At 55.9% G+C, this 18,789-nt stretch overlaps 1 protein-coding gene across 5 annotated transcripts in view; it reads left to right on the top strand.

Annotated features, from left to right (window-relative positions):
- DLG3 (discs large MAGUK scaffold protein 3) overlaps nucleotides 1-18,789 on the top strand; it is a 79,625-nt gene that overhangs the window by 45,676 nt on the left and 15,160 nt on the right. For 4 of the 5 annotated variants that reach the window (XM_062503042.1, XM_062503045.1, XM_062503044.1 and 1 more), the window contains 9 exons: nucleotides 2,324-2,374; nucleotides 5,402-5,526; nucleotides 5,967-6,136; nucleotides 6,505-6,641; nucleotides 6,952-7,096; nucleotides 7,240-7,399; nucleotides 10,903-11,059; nucleotides 11,424-11,526; nucleotides 17,046-17,160. In XM_062503042.1, the coding sequence (XP_062359026.1) occupies nucleotides 2,324-2,374; nucleotides 5,402-5,526; nucleotides 5,967-6,136; nucleotides 6,505-6,641; nucleotides 6,952-7,096; nucleotides 7,240-7,399; nucleotides 10,903-11,059; nucleotides 11,424-11,526; nucleotides 17,046-17,160 (1,163 nt within the window). The remainder of the gene's footprint in view (nucleotides 1-2,323; nucleotides 2,375-5,401; nucleotides 5,527-5,966; nucleotides 6,137-6,504; nucleotides 6,642-6,951; nucleotides 7,097-7,239; nucleotides 7,400-10,902; nucleotides 11,060-11,423; nucleotides 11,527-17,045; nucleotides 17,161-18,789) is intronic. The other variant, XM_062503046.1, reaches the window with a different exon arrangement.

Raw genomic sequence — 18,789 nt, 5'->3', positions numbered from 1 at the left:
GAGTATCCGGATGTCCCAACCCTGAGCTGTCCCCTGAAACCTTCCTGTAGCCTGAGGTATCAGGCACAGAGCACATCCAAGAATGGACAATGTACTCAGCCTGTGTTCCCTGGAGCCTCATTCCCATCTCTTTGCCCATCCTTGAAGCACAGTACAGGGTGTGGGATTGCTTTGGCCTCCCAGGGCAGGGGATGAGGGTGTGTGTGTCACAAGTGGCACAGCCCTATCCCAGATCTTGTCCTGCAGAACTGCTCCTCTGCCTGGGCCCCCCATGGTTGCCACCTAGAAAAACTCCTGTTTCCTCTTCCTATCAATAGAGCCTCACCCTTGCCTCGCTGGGTTTTCTTCTGTGGTGTCAGGTGATGGCTTTAACACAAATGGTGGTTTCTGTCCCCTCCATGGGATGACCCAGCACCGTGGGGGTGTGGAGGATGGCAGGGTTGTGCCTTTCAGGGGCAGATAGCAAGGAGCTGGGAAAGCAGGACACAGCCAGTGTGTTCATGGCCCACAAGGAGAACTGTGTCCAAACAAAGGCTCCAGATACAGTTTGGGATAGAAAGCATATACAGGAAGTGGCTCCATACAGTCTATGAGCCATCAGTTAATGGTGGATGTAAAATCCAGATGAAGAACCCTGCACATTGTCCAGAGGCGACAGGCAGAGGCAGGACTGCACAGTGGGAGAGATGTTTGCCTGCCGAGTCCAGGGTTCCACTGCCTCTGCCTTGTCATACAGAACTACCCATTTCCCATTCCTTGCTTCCCAGAATGACCCAAATTACGAGGTTGAGTTCAGCCCCCTCGAAAATAAATTTGAATCAACAGTGTGCCCTGGTAGCCAAAAAGGCCAACCTTGGCCTGGGGTGCAGGGGGGACAGCATCACCTGATGGGCAAGGGAGAGATTGTCCAGCTCTGCTCCCACTGGGGCAGCCTCACCTCGTGTCCTGGGGCCACAATAAAGTGTTGTAAATCTGTTAGAGTGTCCAAAGGAGGCTACAAAGGTAGTGAAGGATCTAGAGGAGACCATATGAGCAAAGGGTGAGGTGATTTGGCTTATTCTATTCAGCCTGGAGAAGAGGAGAATGAGGACAGAGCTCTCCACAGTCTGCAGCTTTCTAGTGAGGGGAATCAGAGGAGCAGATGCTGATCTCTTCTCTCAGGCGCTCAGTGACAGGACCTGAGGGAAGGGCACAAAGCTGTGCCAGGGGAAGTTTAGGTTGGACATTAGGACAAGTTTTTTCACACAGAGAGTGGTGGGGCACTGAACAGGGATCGGTCACGGCCCCAAGGCTGCCAGAACTCAAGGAGTATTTGGACAACACTCTCAGGCACATGGTGGGATTGTTGGGGGACCATGCAGGGCCAGGAGTTGGATTCCATGACTCTTTGGGTTCCCTTCCTACTCAGTTTTCTTTGAAACTGTTACTGTTAAGCGTTGGATGTTTCAGTAGCCAATTGCATTGCAAATCTTGCTAAATTTTAGACCTTGGCATCTGTTTCTGGCCTGATCCTGATAATCTGGAGTGAAACTGCTGCATTTTTCCTGTACATTGTTGATTATGAGGAAAATGGCTTTTTTTTTTTTCTTTTTTAGTCTACATTTACCGTTTTACAGCCTACAATTGCATCCCTTCTTGTTTCTATTCATTATGTTTCCAAGAGCTCTGCTTTGATACTTTGGGTATGGGAGACTTTTAAGCGTGGGGATCAGTGTGGTGTACAGCACTGAGACAGGCTACACCATTTTTGTACATAAGGGCATCACAATGTTTTCACCTCTTACTGTGCCCCACTCTCTCACACCAGCTAATTTCTTTTGCACCCAACTAATTTTGTAGAATAAATTATCCTGAATTCCCTGTTAATACAGTCATGCTACGAAAAGATTTAAAAAATATAAGCTGCTGAAGGTGTTTATTATGTTATTATGTACAGACATTTTTTTCCCTTTAAATGGACCGACCCCCTCTCTTCCTTTCCTCAAGCAGTGAATTCCTGAGGTTAATTATATGCTGTATAACAAAGGTGTTATTTCTTTTTGTGCCTTCGGTTGTGTTCCTTTTCATGGCTGGAGAAATGAGCTGGGAGAATAAAGGCTTTGCACAGAAGTACATTAAAGTCAGTGGGATTTGGCTCATGCCCAGAGAGAAAAGCAGCACATGGTTTAATTCCAAGGCAGGCCCAAGCAGTTGCATTTAAGGTTTTGTCAGCCGTGATGGTGCAGCTTTTAGGCTGGATTCTTCATGTTCAGCTACCAGAGAGGAAAAACAAATTCCCCCAGGACCAGCAGAGAGTCATAACACGCTGTCTCCCTCTCTCCAGATGAATGGCAGTGATGGGATGTTCAAATATGAAGAGATCGTCTTGGAAAGGGTAAGTACTCCTTACCCACCCACCAGCAGCCTCCTCCCACTTGCCCACCCCCTGGCACAGCTGGCCCCCCACGCATCCCTGCACAGCTGATGTGGAGAGGTTGGTCTCTGCTGCCCGCCCTCTCTGGAGGCTTTCATGGGTGTTGCACCTGCTTCGCCAGCCTGGCTCCCACCAGGATGGGCTTACTGCTCCCCTCTCCCCCTGCACACCCCTCCAGAAGGGAGGGAGGAGGGTTTCTCCCTTTCCTCCCTCTTTCACACCCTCTCCCCCACAAACCCATCAGTGCAGAGCGTGGCAGGAGGCTCTTTGTCATTGCCTTTGTCAGAAAACAGAGGTGTGGGGAACTCTGCTTGTGCAGACACAGGTGGGTGCGCCCAGGTAGGTGCACCCCACAGCTGGGCACAGGGACCATAGCCACCCTGCCACCAGGCTCCCCGTCACTCTAGGGCACACAGCCTTGGGACGCTGAGCTGCAAGAACAGGTTATTTAGTAGAACAAACCACAATGAAGGAAGTTCCTGCTCAAGTTTTTTCCGTGTTGGCAACACAGAGGTGATGGCATGTGCCACACCAGCCATGGCTAGAATTAGCTCCCCTCATGTATGGGGTTTATACAGGGGCAAGCCAGCAGCACATAGGGCACGAAGGGCTTTTTCGTTGCCCAAGAAGCAGCAGGGGAGGAGGGATGGAGATGGAGTGGGAAAAGCTGGCCTAGGGTTTACTCTGAGAGACAGGCACAGCCCTGCTGGCTGGGAATGGCTGTGGTGGGAGGGTGCCCGTGGCTCTCCACAGCACACCTTGCCTCCCCCTCACTGCCGTGCCAGGCGGCTCAGCCTCGCCGCGTGGCCGGCATTGCAGGGGAAGACGCATCGCTCATTATTCTGTTCCTCTCTGCCTTTAGTCATCTCCCTCCTTCCCTTGGCTCTGCATCACAGAGGTGGGTGGACGGAAGGTTAACTGGGGCTGCCGCCTCACCCACCGCTTCCCCAGCGTGCCTGACGAAATCAGCCCAGAGGTTCCTTCCTTTTTGGGCTAAGTGCTTCTTGCTCCAGGCCCAAGTCACAGGCAAAAGCTTTGTTTCAGGGATTCAGAGCTGGTAGGACTACACAGAGAGGCAACACTCACTGATGCCCCTATTTCCAAGCTCCAAGTAGCAATTCATTTTCCAACAGCAAGAAACCATGAGGGAATCTCACTGCTTAACAGCCTGGGCTACCATGGGCCATTCCCAGGTCCTTCCCCTTCACCTGGTCCCTGGTGGGATCCAACAATCCTCTCTTATAATGCAAGAGAAGCACCCTGGTGCCTGCAGGTGAGGCTGTCCCCTTGCTGGGGTGTTTGGCTTCCAGAATTGACCTCAGTGTACCCCAAAATCGCTGATCAGTCACTGTTATTAATCCTTGTCTTTGTTGTAAAGACGAGCATAAATACAACAGCATTTTGGGGACAATAATAGCAGAAACACAATCTGCAAAGGGACATGGCTTTGTGTTTACCCACCACACCTGTCCACAGCAGGAGCTGCCCTGGCATCGACCCTGATGTCAGCTAAGAAATCGCTTGAACTCCTTTTTGAGGTTTGTCAAAATAAAAATTAACACCTCCCAGGTCACTTTTGGGTTTAATAACTAACCAAGGGCCTTCCATAGACAGGCACAAGGAATGGCTGGAGATCATTTTGCAATCTCACCTGCCTTGCTGCAGCCAGGCTTGGTCTCTGTTGACAGTAAGGAGCTTTTTTTGAGCTAGGCACAGGGTAATGAGAACCCAGCATAGAGGAAAGAGAGCAGCCTCAGACTCTTTACTGTTGAATGCTTCTGTGTCATATACCAGCCAAATCCCAGCTGGCCTGAGAGCATCTGGGAGCACTGTGCAGTGACAGGCATTGGTGACTCCTGGTGCTGTGTCATGAGTGCCATAAAGCCATCTCTGCATCACTGCAGGAACTGATGCTGGGGCACAATTGCTGGGGAGAAGTGCAAGCCCCAGCTGGCTGTAGGTGCTAAATTATCCTGGGGAGACGGAGTTCCAGTGTGACCCTCTCAGCCACAGATCCATGGAAGAGCAGAGCACCCCCTCATCTCCCACTGAGCACTGCGGTCATGGGCAGCCAGGAGAACTTGGCCTGAGCCCACTCATGTACAAGAGAGGCAGGCACAATAATATGTGACTACGTGTCAGCTCTTCCACATGAGGAAACAAGGCGAGAAGCCATCTGATTTTCAAAGCAGAGCAAAAAAGGCAGGAATTGTCCACTTGCATCAAGCATGAATCTGGAAGGAGCGCCTGTGAGTGTGTCACTAATGAGGATCCTGCAAGTGGGAGAAGCGGCACAGGGCCAGAGCCACTCAATCCTGGAGATGCTGGGGAAATGGCCTGGAGATGAGCTGTGGTCCCTGCATTCCCCCCAGGCATAATTCAGCAGGAGAAACTCAAGTGATGCTCCAAGCATGTCTGTGAGGAAAAGGAGACAGAACTGGAGAGCCCACTCCATCCTGATAGCCACCTCCACCCAAACCTGTAAATTCTGGCATCAGTGTTGCTGGTCCCCAGCTTGGCTCTGTGCTAGGGCTACACCCCAGGGTACAGAGGGGCAGGAGTGGGATGCTGGTGACTGGCACAGTCCCCGCTGGTCTGTTCAGGCTGCGGCATTGGTGTCTCCTCCTGGGGAGCAGCCAGCAAGGGGAGGTTTTCTCAGCCAAGGACCACCTCCTCTTCCCCCAGCTCCCCGCCTGCCTTAGTCTCTCCGTGGAGACGCGGTGGTGAGGGAGGTCCTCGGCGGCTCCCACTCTCCCACTCCATCTGTTCAGAGCTCCACGCTGCTGCACCGAGCACTCAGCTGAGGAACGCCAGCCTCTCCTCCAGCCAGCATCCCTCTGCCCCCTGAGCCAGGCACCCCGGGGTGTGATAGATGCTGTAAGGGCTTCTGTGCCCCAGGCAGTCCCACAGTTGGGGGAAACCATTTAAGGAGGTCTTGCAGCAAGCAGTTGCCCGTGGGGAAAAGACGCGGCACTTGATTTCCCACAGGGTAACTCTGGCCTCGGCTTCAGCATAGCGGGAGGCATCGACAATCCCCATGTTCCAGATGACCCAGGTATCTTCATCACCAAGATCATCCCCGGGGGAGCAGCAGCCATGGATGGACGTCTAGGGTGAGTAGAGTACAGGGCTGGGGGAGTAGCCAGGGTGTCACCCAGGATCTCTGCATGGACCCTCTAGGCCTAACCCCTTTTCCCAGCATGGCCTCTGGCATCCATATGTCTCTTCCCCACAGCAAGATCCCCTGAGCCTCCAGCCTCCTGCCTGTAGCCACCCTGGATAGGACTCCTGTTCCCATCCATCCCGCTACAGCCCAGGGCAGGGATCCAGCCTTCCTTCTCATCTCCCATCTCCATCAGGGTTGCACTATAGGGACCAGCTGTGCTCTCCCCTGCTTAGGGAGGGACCGCTTTCTCACCCCAGCAGGGCGTGATCTGGCCAGCCTGAGCAATCCTCATTTGTGTGGCTGGAGGAGGGTGGCAGAGGTGACCAGAGGAGGGTGGCATGGGCTGGTAGTTCCCCAGGGGTGCTCAGGGTCATCCTGTGCCCACAGGGTGAACGACTGTGTGCTGCGGGTGAACGACGTGGATGTCTCTGAGGTTGTGCACAGCAAAGCTGTGGAGGCCCTGAAGGAAGCAGGCCCCGTGGTGCGGCTTGTGGTGCGCCGCCGGCAGCCCCCGCCAGAGACCATCATGGAGGTTAACCTGATGAAGGGCCCCAAAGGTGAACCCCTCACTCTGCTCGCTTGGCCAGGGTGCCCCACTGCCCCACAGGACAGTGTGTGGTGACCCCATGGTGTGAGATGTCATGAGATGCAGGGCAGCCTCACACAGGATGTGGGATGCAAGGTGGCACTGCCACAGTGTGGGATGTCGCAGGGTGGTCCAGCAGTGTGGAATGCTGCGGGACATGGGGTATGGGACAGACCCACAGTGCAGTGCACAGCCAGGCTGGCCCCAGGCAGCAGCGGGGTGGTCATTGCCTGCTGAGTTTGGGCAGGGTGTGAAGCCCAGTGAGGTGCAGGGCTGTGGTGCCAGCCTAGGACTCTGCCTATCTGTCTGTCCTTCACCTGCATTCTCACTCTCCCTTAGGCCTGGGGTTCAGCATTGCAGGGGGCATTGGGAACCAGCATATCCCTGGGGACAACAGCATCTACATCACCAAGATCATCGAGGGAGGTGCTGCCCAAAAGGACGGGCGCCTGCAGATCGGGGACCGGCTGCTTGCGGTAAGCCCCATGGCCACAGCCAGCTGTGAGGTCAAGCTGAACAGGCTCCACTGTGATGCAGTGTTAATCCTGAACCCCAGCACCCATCCTGTCAGCAGCTTCACCCCTCTTCCCTGGGGCTCCTGCTGGGATGTTGCTGTGGGAGAGCAGGCACAGTAATGGCTGCAGGCAGGAGGGCCAAACCCAAAACGATGGGACCATGCCTCTGGAGCTACTGTGGCACATCCCCTATAGAAAACGACTCCTGCAGGGCTGCACTGGTCCCTGCCCTCCTGCTCAGCCATGTCACCCAGCCCTTTCCCTCTGGCAGGTGAATAACACAAACCTGCAGGACGTGCGGCACGAGGAGGCAGTGGCCGCCCTGAAGAACACCTCTGACATGGTGTACCTGAAAGTGGCCAAGCCCGGCAACATCCACCTCAACGACATGTACGCGCCCCCCGACTACGCCAGCAGTACGTACACCACTGGCCACTGCCTGGGCACGCGGGGCTGTGGGGCACCTGAGCGTCTTGGGGTGGGGAGCAGGGCTGGGCTGGTCTCCATATCCTCATTGTATATGGATTTCTGCTCCTGATGACCTTCTCCTCCCCTGCAGCCTTCTCAGCCTTGGCTGACAACCACATAAGCCATAACTCCAGTCTGGGCTACCTGGGCAGCGTTGAGAACAAGCCTGCCTATCCCGTCCCTCCCCAGGTGACTCCATCCCGGTACTCGCCTATCCCTCGGCACATGATCGGAGATGATGACTTCACCAGGTGAGTACCAGGCATGAGCATCCCCATCATGCTCCTTCTCATTCCCTCACTTCCCATTTTCTCTGTGGTGGCTCAATGTCATCCTCACTGCCAGTGCAGAGCCTGGAAAGGCCATTTGTAGGTGCCTGGTGCAATGCCTGAGGTCTCCATAATGAGCTCTGTGCTCACCCCCCGAGACCAGCCCTGCTGTGTCAATCTCTGGCTTGCTGCATTCACTCCCTCTCCATTCCCTCTCCTACTCTTTCACAAACCTTACACAACTGGATTTCAGTTCGTTCTTATTTTACAATACCTGGAATACGAGGTGTTCCCTGCCCTTAGGGTGCCATCCAGCCATGCCACAGGCTCCCAGGGTGTTCCCAGGTGGAGCTGTGCCAAGGGTGAAGGGCCAGGGGGAGCACAGCCTTGCAAACATGTGGGGCCTCTCCCACACTCCCTGAGACTGGCATCCCAAACCACCTGTACTCAGGTGCAGTTTCAATGACTGCCAGCCCCTGACCTGACAGCCTCCTGTCCAGCCCTGGCACAGCCACCTTTGCCCCAGAAGAATCCTTTATGCTGCCTGAACAGATTTGTTTCCTGAAGCCAGGAAATAAAAGAGGAGCGTGAAGAAAACATTGCTCTGAGCCTAAATGCAGTATAAAACTTCTCCAAAGCCTCAAGCTGAGGGTGGGAAAGTGAGACCTGGAAAGTCCTGCTCTACCAGCTGATTCTTACAGCTTACCCTCTTCTTGTCATAGCCTTGGGGCCAGTTCTCTGAATATGCTATCCCCAGGGCCGGGACTCTGGGGCTTAGGCTGATTTCTAAGGACCAACAGTTGACTTAGGCTTAGGGCTGGCTCTGCTGTTTGGAACAAGGTTGCAGGCTGGTTTTGGAAGTGTGTCTACAGTGGAAGATGCAGTAGCTTTGTCCAGGATTCTCCCATTCTGCACGTCAGTGGTGGGTGCTGGAGTGGGAGACCCTGACTTGCCATCTGCTGTCAGGTCTGCCAGTCCTCCTGGAGAGTGTCTGCACTCACTTTGTCACGGGACTTTATCACTTCTTGGTGCTCAGCCACAGCTGGGTGTCTCTGCACACCATGACCTGTGCAGCACTGCCTTCCACCCACACCCCACCTCTCCCACTGGTCTCAGCACCATTGATGCCAGTTCTAGAGCCTATTTCTGGCACTGCATCCTCACCAGGTGTAGCAACTTCTGTGCTGTCAGGGCACTAGGGAATGATGCCACAGGCAGGAGCACTCTGTCTCCCATTACAGAACAGATTGAGTCCCAGTATTTGGAAAACACACCAGAGACCCTGGTCGCAGCAGGGTGTCCCTTCTTGCATGTGCCAATATTCCTGTTTGTGGACTAGAGAGCAGAAAGAGCAACCCAGCCTAGGCGGGCCACAGCCAGTGGCAATGGCACAGGAAGGGCTCAGCAGTGGCTCAGTTGTGGCTTGGCAGTGGCAATGGCACAGTGATGGCCCAGCAGTGGCTCAGCAGTGGCTTGCCAATGGCAGTGATATGGTCAGGGCTTTTCAGTGGCTCAGCAGTGGCTTGCCAGTGACAGTGACACCAGCAATGGCTCGGCAGTGGCAAGCCACAGTGGCTCTGGTGCAGCACGTGCTGGTGGCCACTAGAGGATGGTGGTGCCTTGTGGAGGGCCCCACTGCAGCCAAGCTGGCACCACTGGGCCCATGTTCACAGACACAGCCCCTTGCTACCCAACAGATCCACAGCCTGCAGTGGGCTCAGCACCACCCTCATGCTTCCCAGGACAGTGCTGAAAGCCTCATGTGTATCCCTGACCCCCCAGGACAGTGTCATCGCTGCAGGTCTGTTGGTACCAAGATTGTGTACTGGGACCAGTGTGGTCCAAACGCAGGTTTCTGGTGTGGGGAAATGCAGCAGCTGCCCTGAAAAAGAAGTTGTCTCCCATGAGGCTCTTGACAGCCATTCCTTAGGGAAAGCAGAGGTCCAGTATCCAGACTCTCCCCCCTCCCATGGGCACAAATGCTGCTCAGATGTGGATGTGGCTCCAGTGACCCTCATGTCCTGCAGCACCTAGGGCTGGGAACCAAAGAATCTGTTTTCCAGTGAGCTCCATCACTGCAACCCAGACCCAGCACAGCCCCTGAGGATCCCCTCAGCTGCTCTGTGCCAAGGTTCCAGTGTTAACACTGTGACATTCAGCATGGGATCTGCCTGGAGGAGCCGTGTCATGCCTCCTGTGAGGAGGATGGAAGCCAAGAGTGCACGTCATGACTGAGACCTGTGATGTACCTGTCTGGGGCTTCATTTTGTCTCCTTATTGTTGTAGGGTCTCTTTACCTTCCACCAAACTGTCTGGTCCTCCTGGGTGCTGGGGATGCTTCCCCTACACTGAGTTGAGGTTGTGCTTCCAGCACACTGCTTGGTCAGCAGCAAAACCCAAGGGGCAGAGCAAGCTCATCTCCTGGTTGCAGGCAGGGTTTGCAGACCCAGAAACCTGACCTATTTCTTCCCCTGAGAGAACTGTAGCCCTAGGCACAGCTTTGCTGCAGAGGGACTGATGGCTGCAGCCCTCCCTGCCCCCTCACAACTCCCCCTAAGCCAAGCACTGGTAATGTCTTGAGAACTTGGGGTTCAGCACCTTTTGACCAAGCATTTCCACGGTTTTCCTGATGTCTGTTCTGGTGTGTTCCAGCCCCCCCACTTCAGTGCCTCAGAGTCCTCTTAGTACAAGTCTGCCAGGATTTTAGAGTGCCCTCACTTAATGCCATGCCTGGGCTCCAGCACCTCTCCTAGCACAACCCAGAGATTTTCCTCTGATACCTGGTGGGTGAGTGGTTGATCAGGCTGCTGAGCTCATGGCCTTTGTCAGACCTTTGGTCCTTGTGGTGGCCAGGGAAGTGTCCAGGATCCAGCCACAGCAAATGCACTGATGGTCTCCAGTATGATGTTGGCTGACAATCACCACCAGCCTGTGCTAATTGTCTGACATTCCTTACTTAAATCCAGAGCTTGAGCTGGGAGCCGCTGTTTTTCCCATCACATTTTTTTTTTCTCCCAGACAAAAATGGACACAGGATGCAATGCCAGGACGTATTCCTGCTTTTTCCTGCCTATTGTTTGAGCTGTGATAGAATTAAGTAATCATAAAAAAATTTAGGACTTCTGTTAAGCTGTGCAGGGTCTGTGGAGGGGTGCATGGGGGTGTAGGCACACTTGCCATTCTTGGAGGGGCTTGATCCCACTCTTCTGGCTCACGGCATCTGATGCCACCATGCAGTTCAGTGTTCCTGTGTGTCATTTCACAGTGGATGCTCTGTGTCTGTCCATGCTGTGTCTCATGTCACACCGACTACACATCTTCTGGTTTATCAGTCTCCACAGTGCTGAGGGCTGAGTCACACCAGGCTGCACTCGGGTGACTCCAGCCCCACCAATGTGCCACGAACCCTGGGCACAGCTTTGGTCTGTCACCAGCTTTGCTGCTCCTCACCCTGATATCTCCCTGTCCCTTATGTGTCCTTACAGGGAGCCCCGAAAAATCATCCTGCACAAAGGCTCCACCGGCCTGGGCTTCAACATTGTTGGAGGGGAAGATGGCGAGGGGATCTTTGTGTCCTTCATCCTGGCTGGAGGCCCTGCTGACCTCAGCGGGGAGCTGCGGAGGGGAGACCGTATCCTTTCGGTGAGTCGCTGGGGCACCCACTATCCCCTCATGGCCTCCCACAGCCTCCCACAGGGTGAGCACCTGTCCCCAAAGCACAGTTCTGTGGGATTCATCCCGGGTGCGGGTGTATTGACACCGGTGTGTGCCTTGGCGTGCCTTTCCTGCGGTGGGAGCGGCCCTGGTGCCTGGGCTACCCGGGGACAGGAACCGGCTACTACTGGGGATGCCGGTATTGGAAGTGCCAGTACCAGGCGTGGTGCTGGGCATGTGGTGGCAGAGTGATGAAGCTCTGGGAGTGTGGGTACCGGTAGAGAGACGGGGCAGACGCCCTCGATTCGTGCCCGCATGGGTGTGGTTTAGCGGAACCGCTCTGTCCCGGCAGGTGAACGGAGTGAACCTTCGCAACGCCACCCACGAGCAGGCGGCGGCGGCGCTGAAGCGGGCGGGGCAGACGGTCACCATCATCGCGCAGTACCGACCCGAAGGTACCGCCACGGGCCACCGCGACCGGGACCGGGACCGCGACCGAGGCGGGCGGGGTCATGCAGATGAAGGGTGTGGTTATGTAGATGAGGGGGTGTGTACACGCAGATGAGGGGTGTGGTTATGCGGATGACTGATGTTATGCAGACGAAGGTGTGGTTATATAGATGGGGTGGTGTGTATGCGGACGGAGGGCGTGGATATGTAGATGAGGTGTGCTGTTATGTAGATGAGGGGTGTGGCTATGCAGAGGAGGGGGCGGGGCTGTGGCTGGCGCGCGGGTCGGAGGCCGGGGCGGGGGCAGCTGCGGGCGTGGCTCCGCCGGAGGGGCGGGGTCCGGGGGAGGGGCGGGCGCGGATTGGTCGGCGGGGAAGGGGCGGGGCCGCGGCGTCCCGCCGGCCGTGCCTGCGCCGCTTTGTGTGCGGGCCGGGCGGGTGCGGGGCCGCGGCCGCCCCGCCTGCAGGTGAGCGCCCACGGGCAGCCCGGCCGGGACCCCACCGGCAGCGGGGCCGCGGGGGGAGTTCGACGGGACGGGGTCGTCTTCGGGGGAGGGGAAAGAGTTCTGCTTGCCGGAGGGCGTCGCCGCGAGGCCCGGCTCCGTGGGGTCCCACGGGCTTAGCTGGAGGGACCCCCGTGGTCGGGAGAGCTCAGGGGTCCTGCAGAGCGACCGCGGTGCGGCCGGCGCCGGAACCGGGGCGTCGCTGCGGCGTTGGGGTTCGTCCCCACCTCTGAGCATCCCACCTGCGGCGCCACCCCGAGCCTTTCGTTGTGGCCGGGTTCCGATCCCCGCGGCAGCGGCGGGGGCTGGTGGTCCCGGGGTGAGCAGCGGGGGGGTAGCGGGAAGGGAGCGGGCAGCTGCCCGCACAAAGCTTCGCTGGGCGGTAGCTCTGGAGCGTGGCCCGTGGGCTGGGAGGGCGAGCTCTGTTTGGGTGCCCCGCCAACCAGCGAGGGGCCGGGGCTGGTCCCGGGGCTGCGGCCGTGCCCAGAACGGCGCCGTGCACGTGCTGGGATGCAGCCGATCCCGTCCGCTGGAAAACGTGCCTGTCCTGGGCCCCACTGGCTGTCTCCACCAGCTGTTCTAGTCCTCTCCAAGGAGGCCGATGTCCCACCCTAGGCATGCCCTTCGTCCTGTGCCTCTATGGCATCGCTGGGCCATGTCCTGCTGGTCCCTGTCTCCACTGTTCCTCCATCCCATGGCAGGGGCCACTGGGGCAAGGAGTCATGGGTGCTGCTCTGGGTTGTGCTGTGGGTGTGGGGTTTGTTTGTTTTGGCTTTTTTTTTCTCTCTTTCTTTCCAGGAAGCACTTAATGTTCTCGTATTTCTGGCTCTCTTTGCCACTTGAGATTTGGCAAAGACACCAACCAAGAGTGGTTCTTAAATGTCAAATGTCAAACTGGACAAGATGTTTTAAAACCCCCTTAAACCAAGGCAGAAATGTCAGTGTGTTGTCACTGGTGACTTTCCTTGTCTGTGATGGTTCCTGGCATGTGTGAGCATTAGCACCTGGTACAGGGGCTGCAGCCATCCCGGGAGGCAGTATTGTGGCTGTGGAGTACGGGCTGTTGTATCTTGGAAGTAGCCCTCAGTGCTCCAGAGGCTTGAAGGGCTGGGAGTCACGGAGAAAGATCTCCCTGGTGTGAGGTTGGGCCCACTCAATGAGCCACATGCTCTCAAATGTTTGCCTTTTCTATGTTTTCTATGTGGAAAGAGCAGGAGAGCTGGATTTTAGGATGGCTAGAGGAGGAGATGCTGGTGGAAAGGGGATTTGAGAAGTTCTTCTCCCCTAGTAGAGGTGAAGGATGGCACCTGTCTCTCGTACCTGAGTGTGGGCAGGGCTTGCCTTGGGGTGCTGGATGAGCACAGTGTGCTCTGTGTCTGACCCTGCTCGGGCTCCAAGGGGAAGAGAGGCTGCTTGTGCAAGTCTTGGGGGATGAGGGGCCCTCCCTGTTTTGTCCTGCCAGATACCAGGAGGGAAAAGAAGCAAAGACCAAATGAAGAAAGGTTAGAAAGAGGAGCTGCTGTCCTGCCTTTCTTCTGAGCACCAGCACCTTTGACCTCTGCTGCCTGCTGTCAAGGAGGGGAGTGATGGTTCCTCGAGTTTTTGTGAGGTCCATTCTTTCTGAGCACTTCTCCCCCTGACCTTTGCCTGTTGCTATCACCAGTGCTTGGATTTGGCAATTCCCCCTCCTGACACCCCATGCAACAAAGCTTTGACATTCCTCACCTGAAAATACAAAAAGTCACATTATGGCCTTTCTCTGAGTCAGTCAGTTCAAAGGGAAGTTCCAGGGCTGTGCCATGAGCTCTAAAAGCTTCTGAGCTTTGCCTATGGTTGTACTTCCTTCTGCTTTCCTAGGCCTGTGGAGGGAGGTGTATGTGCAGAGAGAAGGTGTCTGGGGTCAGGGTGCTAAAATGCCAGGCTGAAGCTGTCAGTAGTCTTCGCAAGTGGCTGGGCTGAAACCTTTGACTGAGCATTTCTGGGCTCTGCTGATGAACAAGCCTGAGCCTGGACAGAAGTGTTTGCAAAAAGGGCTTTATGTGTGTAGTCAGGAGTTGCTTTCCAATGTAGCTCTCCCCTCTGCCAACACCTTCTCCTTTGTGCTGTCTCCTGGTGCCCAGATGCAGACCCAGATGCAGATGGCTTTGTTGGCTCTGCTGGGCTTATTTGCAGGTGTGTCACACACATGTGCTGGTTCTGGGATCCTTGGGGCAGGCAGGTGATCCTTGCCTGTTGATAGTGGTGTATAGCATGTGCACACTCAGGGATTCCACTCCCAGCATGGAGCTCACCCCAGGGGACAGAATCAGGCCCAGCTCTAGGAACACCCACACCCTGGAAAGGGAGAAGCAGTGGGAGGGTACAGTGGTGTTGTTATCGAGCTGCTGAGTGAGAAGAGCAAACATCCTGGCACACGGCGCAGCACCACGATGGCACTCACGGCAAGAGGTGCCGGCTCATTTGTTACATATTTTTCAGTCTTGATAAGCATGTCCTGAACGTGTTGAACACTGTGGGGATCAGCCCTGGCTCAGTTCCCCTCTGCACCCTTGGCGAGCTTCCTGGGAAGGTTTCAGCTGCATGGGAGATCTTATGAGAGTCAAGGTGCAGAGCCGAGGTGGCCCTAAGTTAGGGAGCAAAGGCAGGAGCGCTCCTTTCTGGGGGTGATCTGCTGGTCATTGTCTCAGACTGTTTAAGTGTGCAGTTAAAAGGACGCCCATGGCACCTGGGAGTACCCTGTGCTCAGTCCTGGAGTAACTTTGCCTCTCCTGCTCTGGGGGGGAAGCAGCAGGTTTGCTTTGGGGCTCTGTGCCCAGGTTTGCTCTGTGCCCTCCCTCAGCTGCAGCAGATGTGGGCTGGTGGCTCTTTGAAAGACCTTTCATAGGGCAGGACTGTGTTTGCTCTCGGGGGGGGTTAGAGCCAGAGCAGCCCCTGTGTCCTTCAGTTTGCCACAGCCAACCTGGTCTGTGCTTCCTGTCATGTCAGTGGGCTTTTCCCACTCTTCCAAGCAGTGTGTCCACTCCAGTAAAACTAGGAAAGTCCCTTTCCATTTCCCTTTCAGCCCCATCTGAAACGGGGGCATTGGAGAACTTCGCCCTTGGGCTGCATGCAGGGGGCTGTATATACCATTTCTGGCAGGGCCATGGCACCCACAAGTTGCCTTCCAACACCCCCGCCATGATGCTAGAGGAGGGGAAATCTTTTGCCCTGTGTTTCCTGTCCCAGTCCCAGGCTGTGCATCCTCCACACTTCTTGTGGAGAAGAGTGTTGTCTGTGTAGCAGGAGCAGTGGTCCCCTCAGTGTGGGGTGTGCAGGGAATCTGTGTCCCCAGCAGGGTTTGCAGTGAGCTGGCTGGGGACAAGGGTTGTAGTGGTGCTCTCTGGGGAAGAAGCACGCTTCTGTTCCAAAGAGGGTTTAAGAAGAAGCTGTACCCGCCTCTGACAGATGCACCTCTGGGATTCAAGAGTTTATGGGTATTCCAGGGCAGAATGAGCTGTGTGGGGCAAGAGATGTGGGATGAGTGGGATGAAGCTCACTTCACTCTGCTGAGAGCTAAATAAAATCCTGGTGCTGCTTTGGTGGCAGAATTCAGTTTTCTTGTGAAATAAGCATTGTCCATGCCTTGCTGCATCTGTGTTTCCCTCTGCCAGCAGGAAGGCAGGTGAGGCAGTGGGTGCCCCTTGGCATGGGGCAGCTGGGGGCTCTCATGGTCTCCACGTTAAGTAACTGACCCTGCCCTGCAGGATGCAACTCTGGATCTTGCATGGTAGGAGAAGGGGCTTCACATGGAGCTTGTGTTTGTCTCTTGGCAGTTTTTGTGTATTTTGCCTTTTTTTTTTTTTTCTCAATCCTTAAGTAAAAATGTATCTTTGGCAATCGGGTGTAGCAGGGAGATACCCAGGCTGTAGGGCTGGGGACTCAGGAAATCCTGAGCTGCAGCTGCATCATGCCATAACCCCAGCCCGGCTTTTGTCTGCACTGACAGTCCGTGGGAGAGGGGCTGGGTCCCAAACAAAGCCCACAGAGCATTTCTGAGTAGTGTTGCTGCTCCCCAAATGAGATTTGGCTCCACAAGCCCACCACAGCTGAGCTGCTGTGCTCCCTTCCCCCGAATTAAAACCTAAGCCACGTCTAAACCACTAAGTTGTGGACAAGACTTTCTAGGCAAGTCTTACAGGACAGATGAAGCTGGTCCTCTCTCAGCTGTAACTGCAAGGTGTGCCCAAGGGACAAAATCAAGGGTGTGAGGTGAGATCTGGCAGCTGTGGCAGTGCCAGCAGCTTTCCTGGAGCCACAGCTGCCCTTTCCTCATTCAGCCCTGGGTAGGGAGGCCTGGTGCCTCCACCCTCTGTGTGTCAGCCCGACCTTTACACTGGCTGAAGGTCGGGCTGGCGCAGTGACGGGTGCCGGGGTGGCGGCTGCTCCTGCCCTGCTGCCTGGCAGGAAGGTGCTGGTGTCTTCTGGAGGGTTCCCCAGCTCTTCCTGCACGTCTTTGCTGCTGGGATGTAGAAGCAAAAGGTGAATTCCTCTTCCAAGGGCGGGGACTTTGAGTTTTGCCTCCCTTTCCCCATTCCTGCTGAGGAGAAGGTCTTTGCTGCCAGGAAAGCGGTGGCTGGGGACTCCCCCAGTGGTTGCAGTCGTGTCTCAGGGCTCCAGCTCGTGGGCAATGGTCTCCTGGAGGGTCTCCCACTCTCTCTCTGTGTTTTGAACTGCTCTATAGGTCAGCAGCTAGCCGAGCCGTGCCCAGCCATTCCCTCGTGGAGCTGCAGTTCTGCAGCAGTGGAAATCACAGCAGCACTTACCTGAGCTGCTGTGTGGGAAGTTGTGGTGGGGTTGGGAGCAGCTGGAGCCCTGCCTGCTCGAGATGCCCTGCCTGGACTCCTGCAGAGTTCTGTAACCTCTTCAGCTTTGCCCTCCCTCGTGTACGGGGACAGACGAGCTCGTGGGCAAGATGCCTTGTGGACAGGCCTGGCTGGACACGGGGATCAGCTGTGCCTGCACTGACCAGCCCTGTCCCCACAGAGTACAGCCGCTTCGAGTCCAAGATCCACGACCTGCGGGAGCAGATGATGAACAGCAGCATGAGCTCGGGCTCCGGCTCGCTCCGCACAAGCGAGAAGAGATCGCTCTACGTCCGGTAAGGCTCTGCAGCCCTGCACGGGCACATCCCACAGCCTGGGGTGCAGGGGTGGTCACGCTTCAGCCTGGGCTTGCAGTGCCTCTGAGGATGGTGTGTTGGGGCCAGAGGAGTGAGTGAGTGAGTGCCATGGGTGCATCACAGAGCCTGGAGGGTGCAGCAGGGAAAGCGGGGCTTGTCAAGGCTGGGTGCTCGAATGCCTCTCCCAAGGACTGCTCTGGTTTGGAAAGCAGTGGTCTCTACAGAGCCTGGGTGGCCACTGGTCAGGCCAACACACTGAGGGCCACTGGAAAACTGGGGAATGGTGAGCATCCAGCCCTGCTTCTGCCCCAGGCAGCTCGTGGCAGCTTTCAGGGCACTCTCCTCGAACCAGCTAACAGGCTTCTCCTTGTCTCCTTCTGCCATTCCTGGCAGGATCTGGCTGGATGGGAGATGAGCTCTTAGGAGGATTATTGCTCTGAGCCCTCAAAACACTCTTGGTCTGGAGCCAGGTGCAGGACAGGCAGGCAGGGGTTAAACAACCATGCAGCTCAAGCTGCTGCAAGTCCTGTGTGGACAGGACAACCCCTACCACCTTCTGCCTGCCACATCACCAGTGGGATGAAAGCTAATGAGTAATTTTAACTTGGTAATTAAAATAATCCTGTAAATCCTCACCCTGCACAGCTTGTTGCAGGTGAGGCTGGCAGGAACAAGGGATGCTTCTTCTCCTTCCCTTCGAGAAGGATTGCAAGGGCCAAGGCTGCATCTGCCACAGCTTGGCTGCTCCATGCAGAGGGACTTCAGGCATGGTGGATATGTTGCAAGCCTGGCCTGGCAGGAGGGGAGAGCTGCAGCTCCGGGTTCCTGTGGTTCACACCTTCACACAAGTCTCTGCAGGCATCTTGCTCGATTTAGCATCTCAGGGCTCCCTGGGGGTGTGGTGACAAGCTGGGTGCAGTGTTGTACTGCCCTCACTCCCCTCCTGTCCTGTGGACACCCTCATGTGTGGAGGAGGGTTTATGCTGGGTCCTGTCAGACTTGAGCCTGTTCTCTGCCTGGAAAGGTGCTCATGTATCAAAGTATTCCTGTGAACCAGAGAACTCCCTGTTGCCTCTGTGCTACTCACAGCATTTCTTAATTCTTGGTGTATCCCCCCATGGGGCTTTGGAGGCCTCCACAGCACTGTGTCCCCTCACACATACACAGGTGAAGCGGGGCTGTGCCTTGTTGAGAGGGGGGAGAGCTTTTCCCCAACGTGGCCCTTGTCAACATTGCTTGACACACGCCCTGCAAACGTGCTTGTAAGAACTGCTGGGTGCCCAGACTGCCCCAGCCCTTCTGGGCGGGGTAGTTTCAAGCACAGTTTACCCGAAACCAGCTGAGCTGCTGCACTGTGGACAGGACATCAATTAGAGGACTTGCTACCCAACTGCTTGAGTCAGCCCTGTATGGCTGCATTGCATCCTGTGTGCTGTTGGGGGGCTGGAGCTGGGCACCACAGTGCCTGCTGGAGCCAATTTGGGGGTGCTGGAGTTTCATGCAGTGAAGGCAGGGACAAGGAAGGTTCACCTCCTGCCTGTCACCTCCCTGCACTGCCGCAGGGCAAAGTCTGCCAGCGATGAGGCCGTGCTGGGTTGGGATGGAGGT

This window comes from Cinclus cinclus, chromosome 15 (genome assembly GCF_963662255.1).
Source record: "Cinclus cinclus chromosome 15, bCinCin1.1, whole genome shotgun sequence".
NCBI classification, from domain to species: domain Eukaryota; kingdom Metazoa; phylum Chordata; class Aves; order Passeriformes; family Cinclidae; genus Cinclus; species Cinclus cinclus.
The sequence above is the reverse complement of the archived record's forward strand: the minus strand, read 5'-3'. Positions and strand labels throughout refer to the sequence as shown.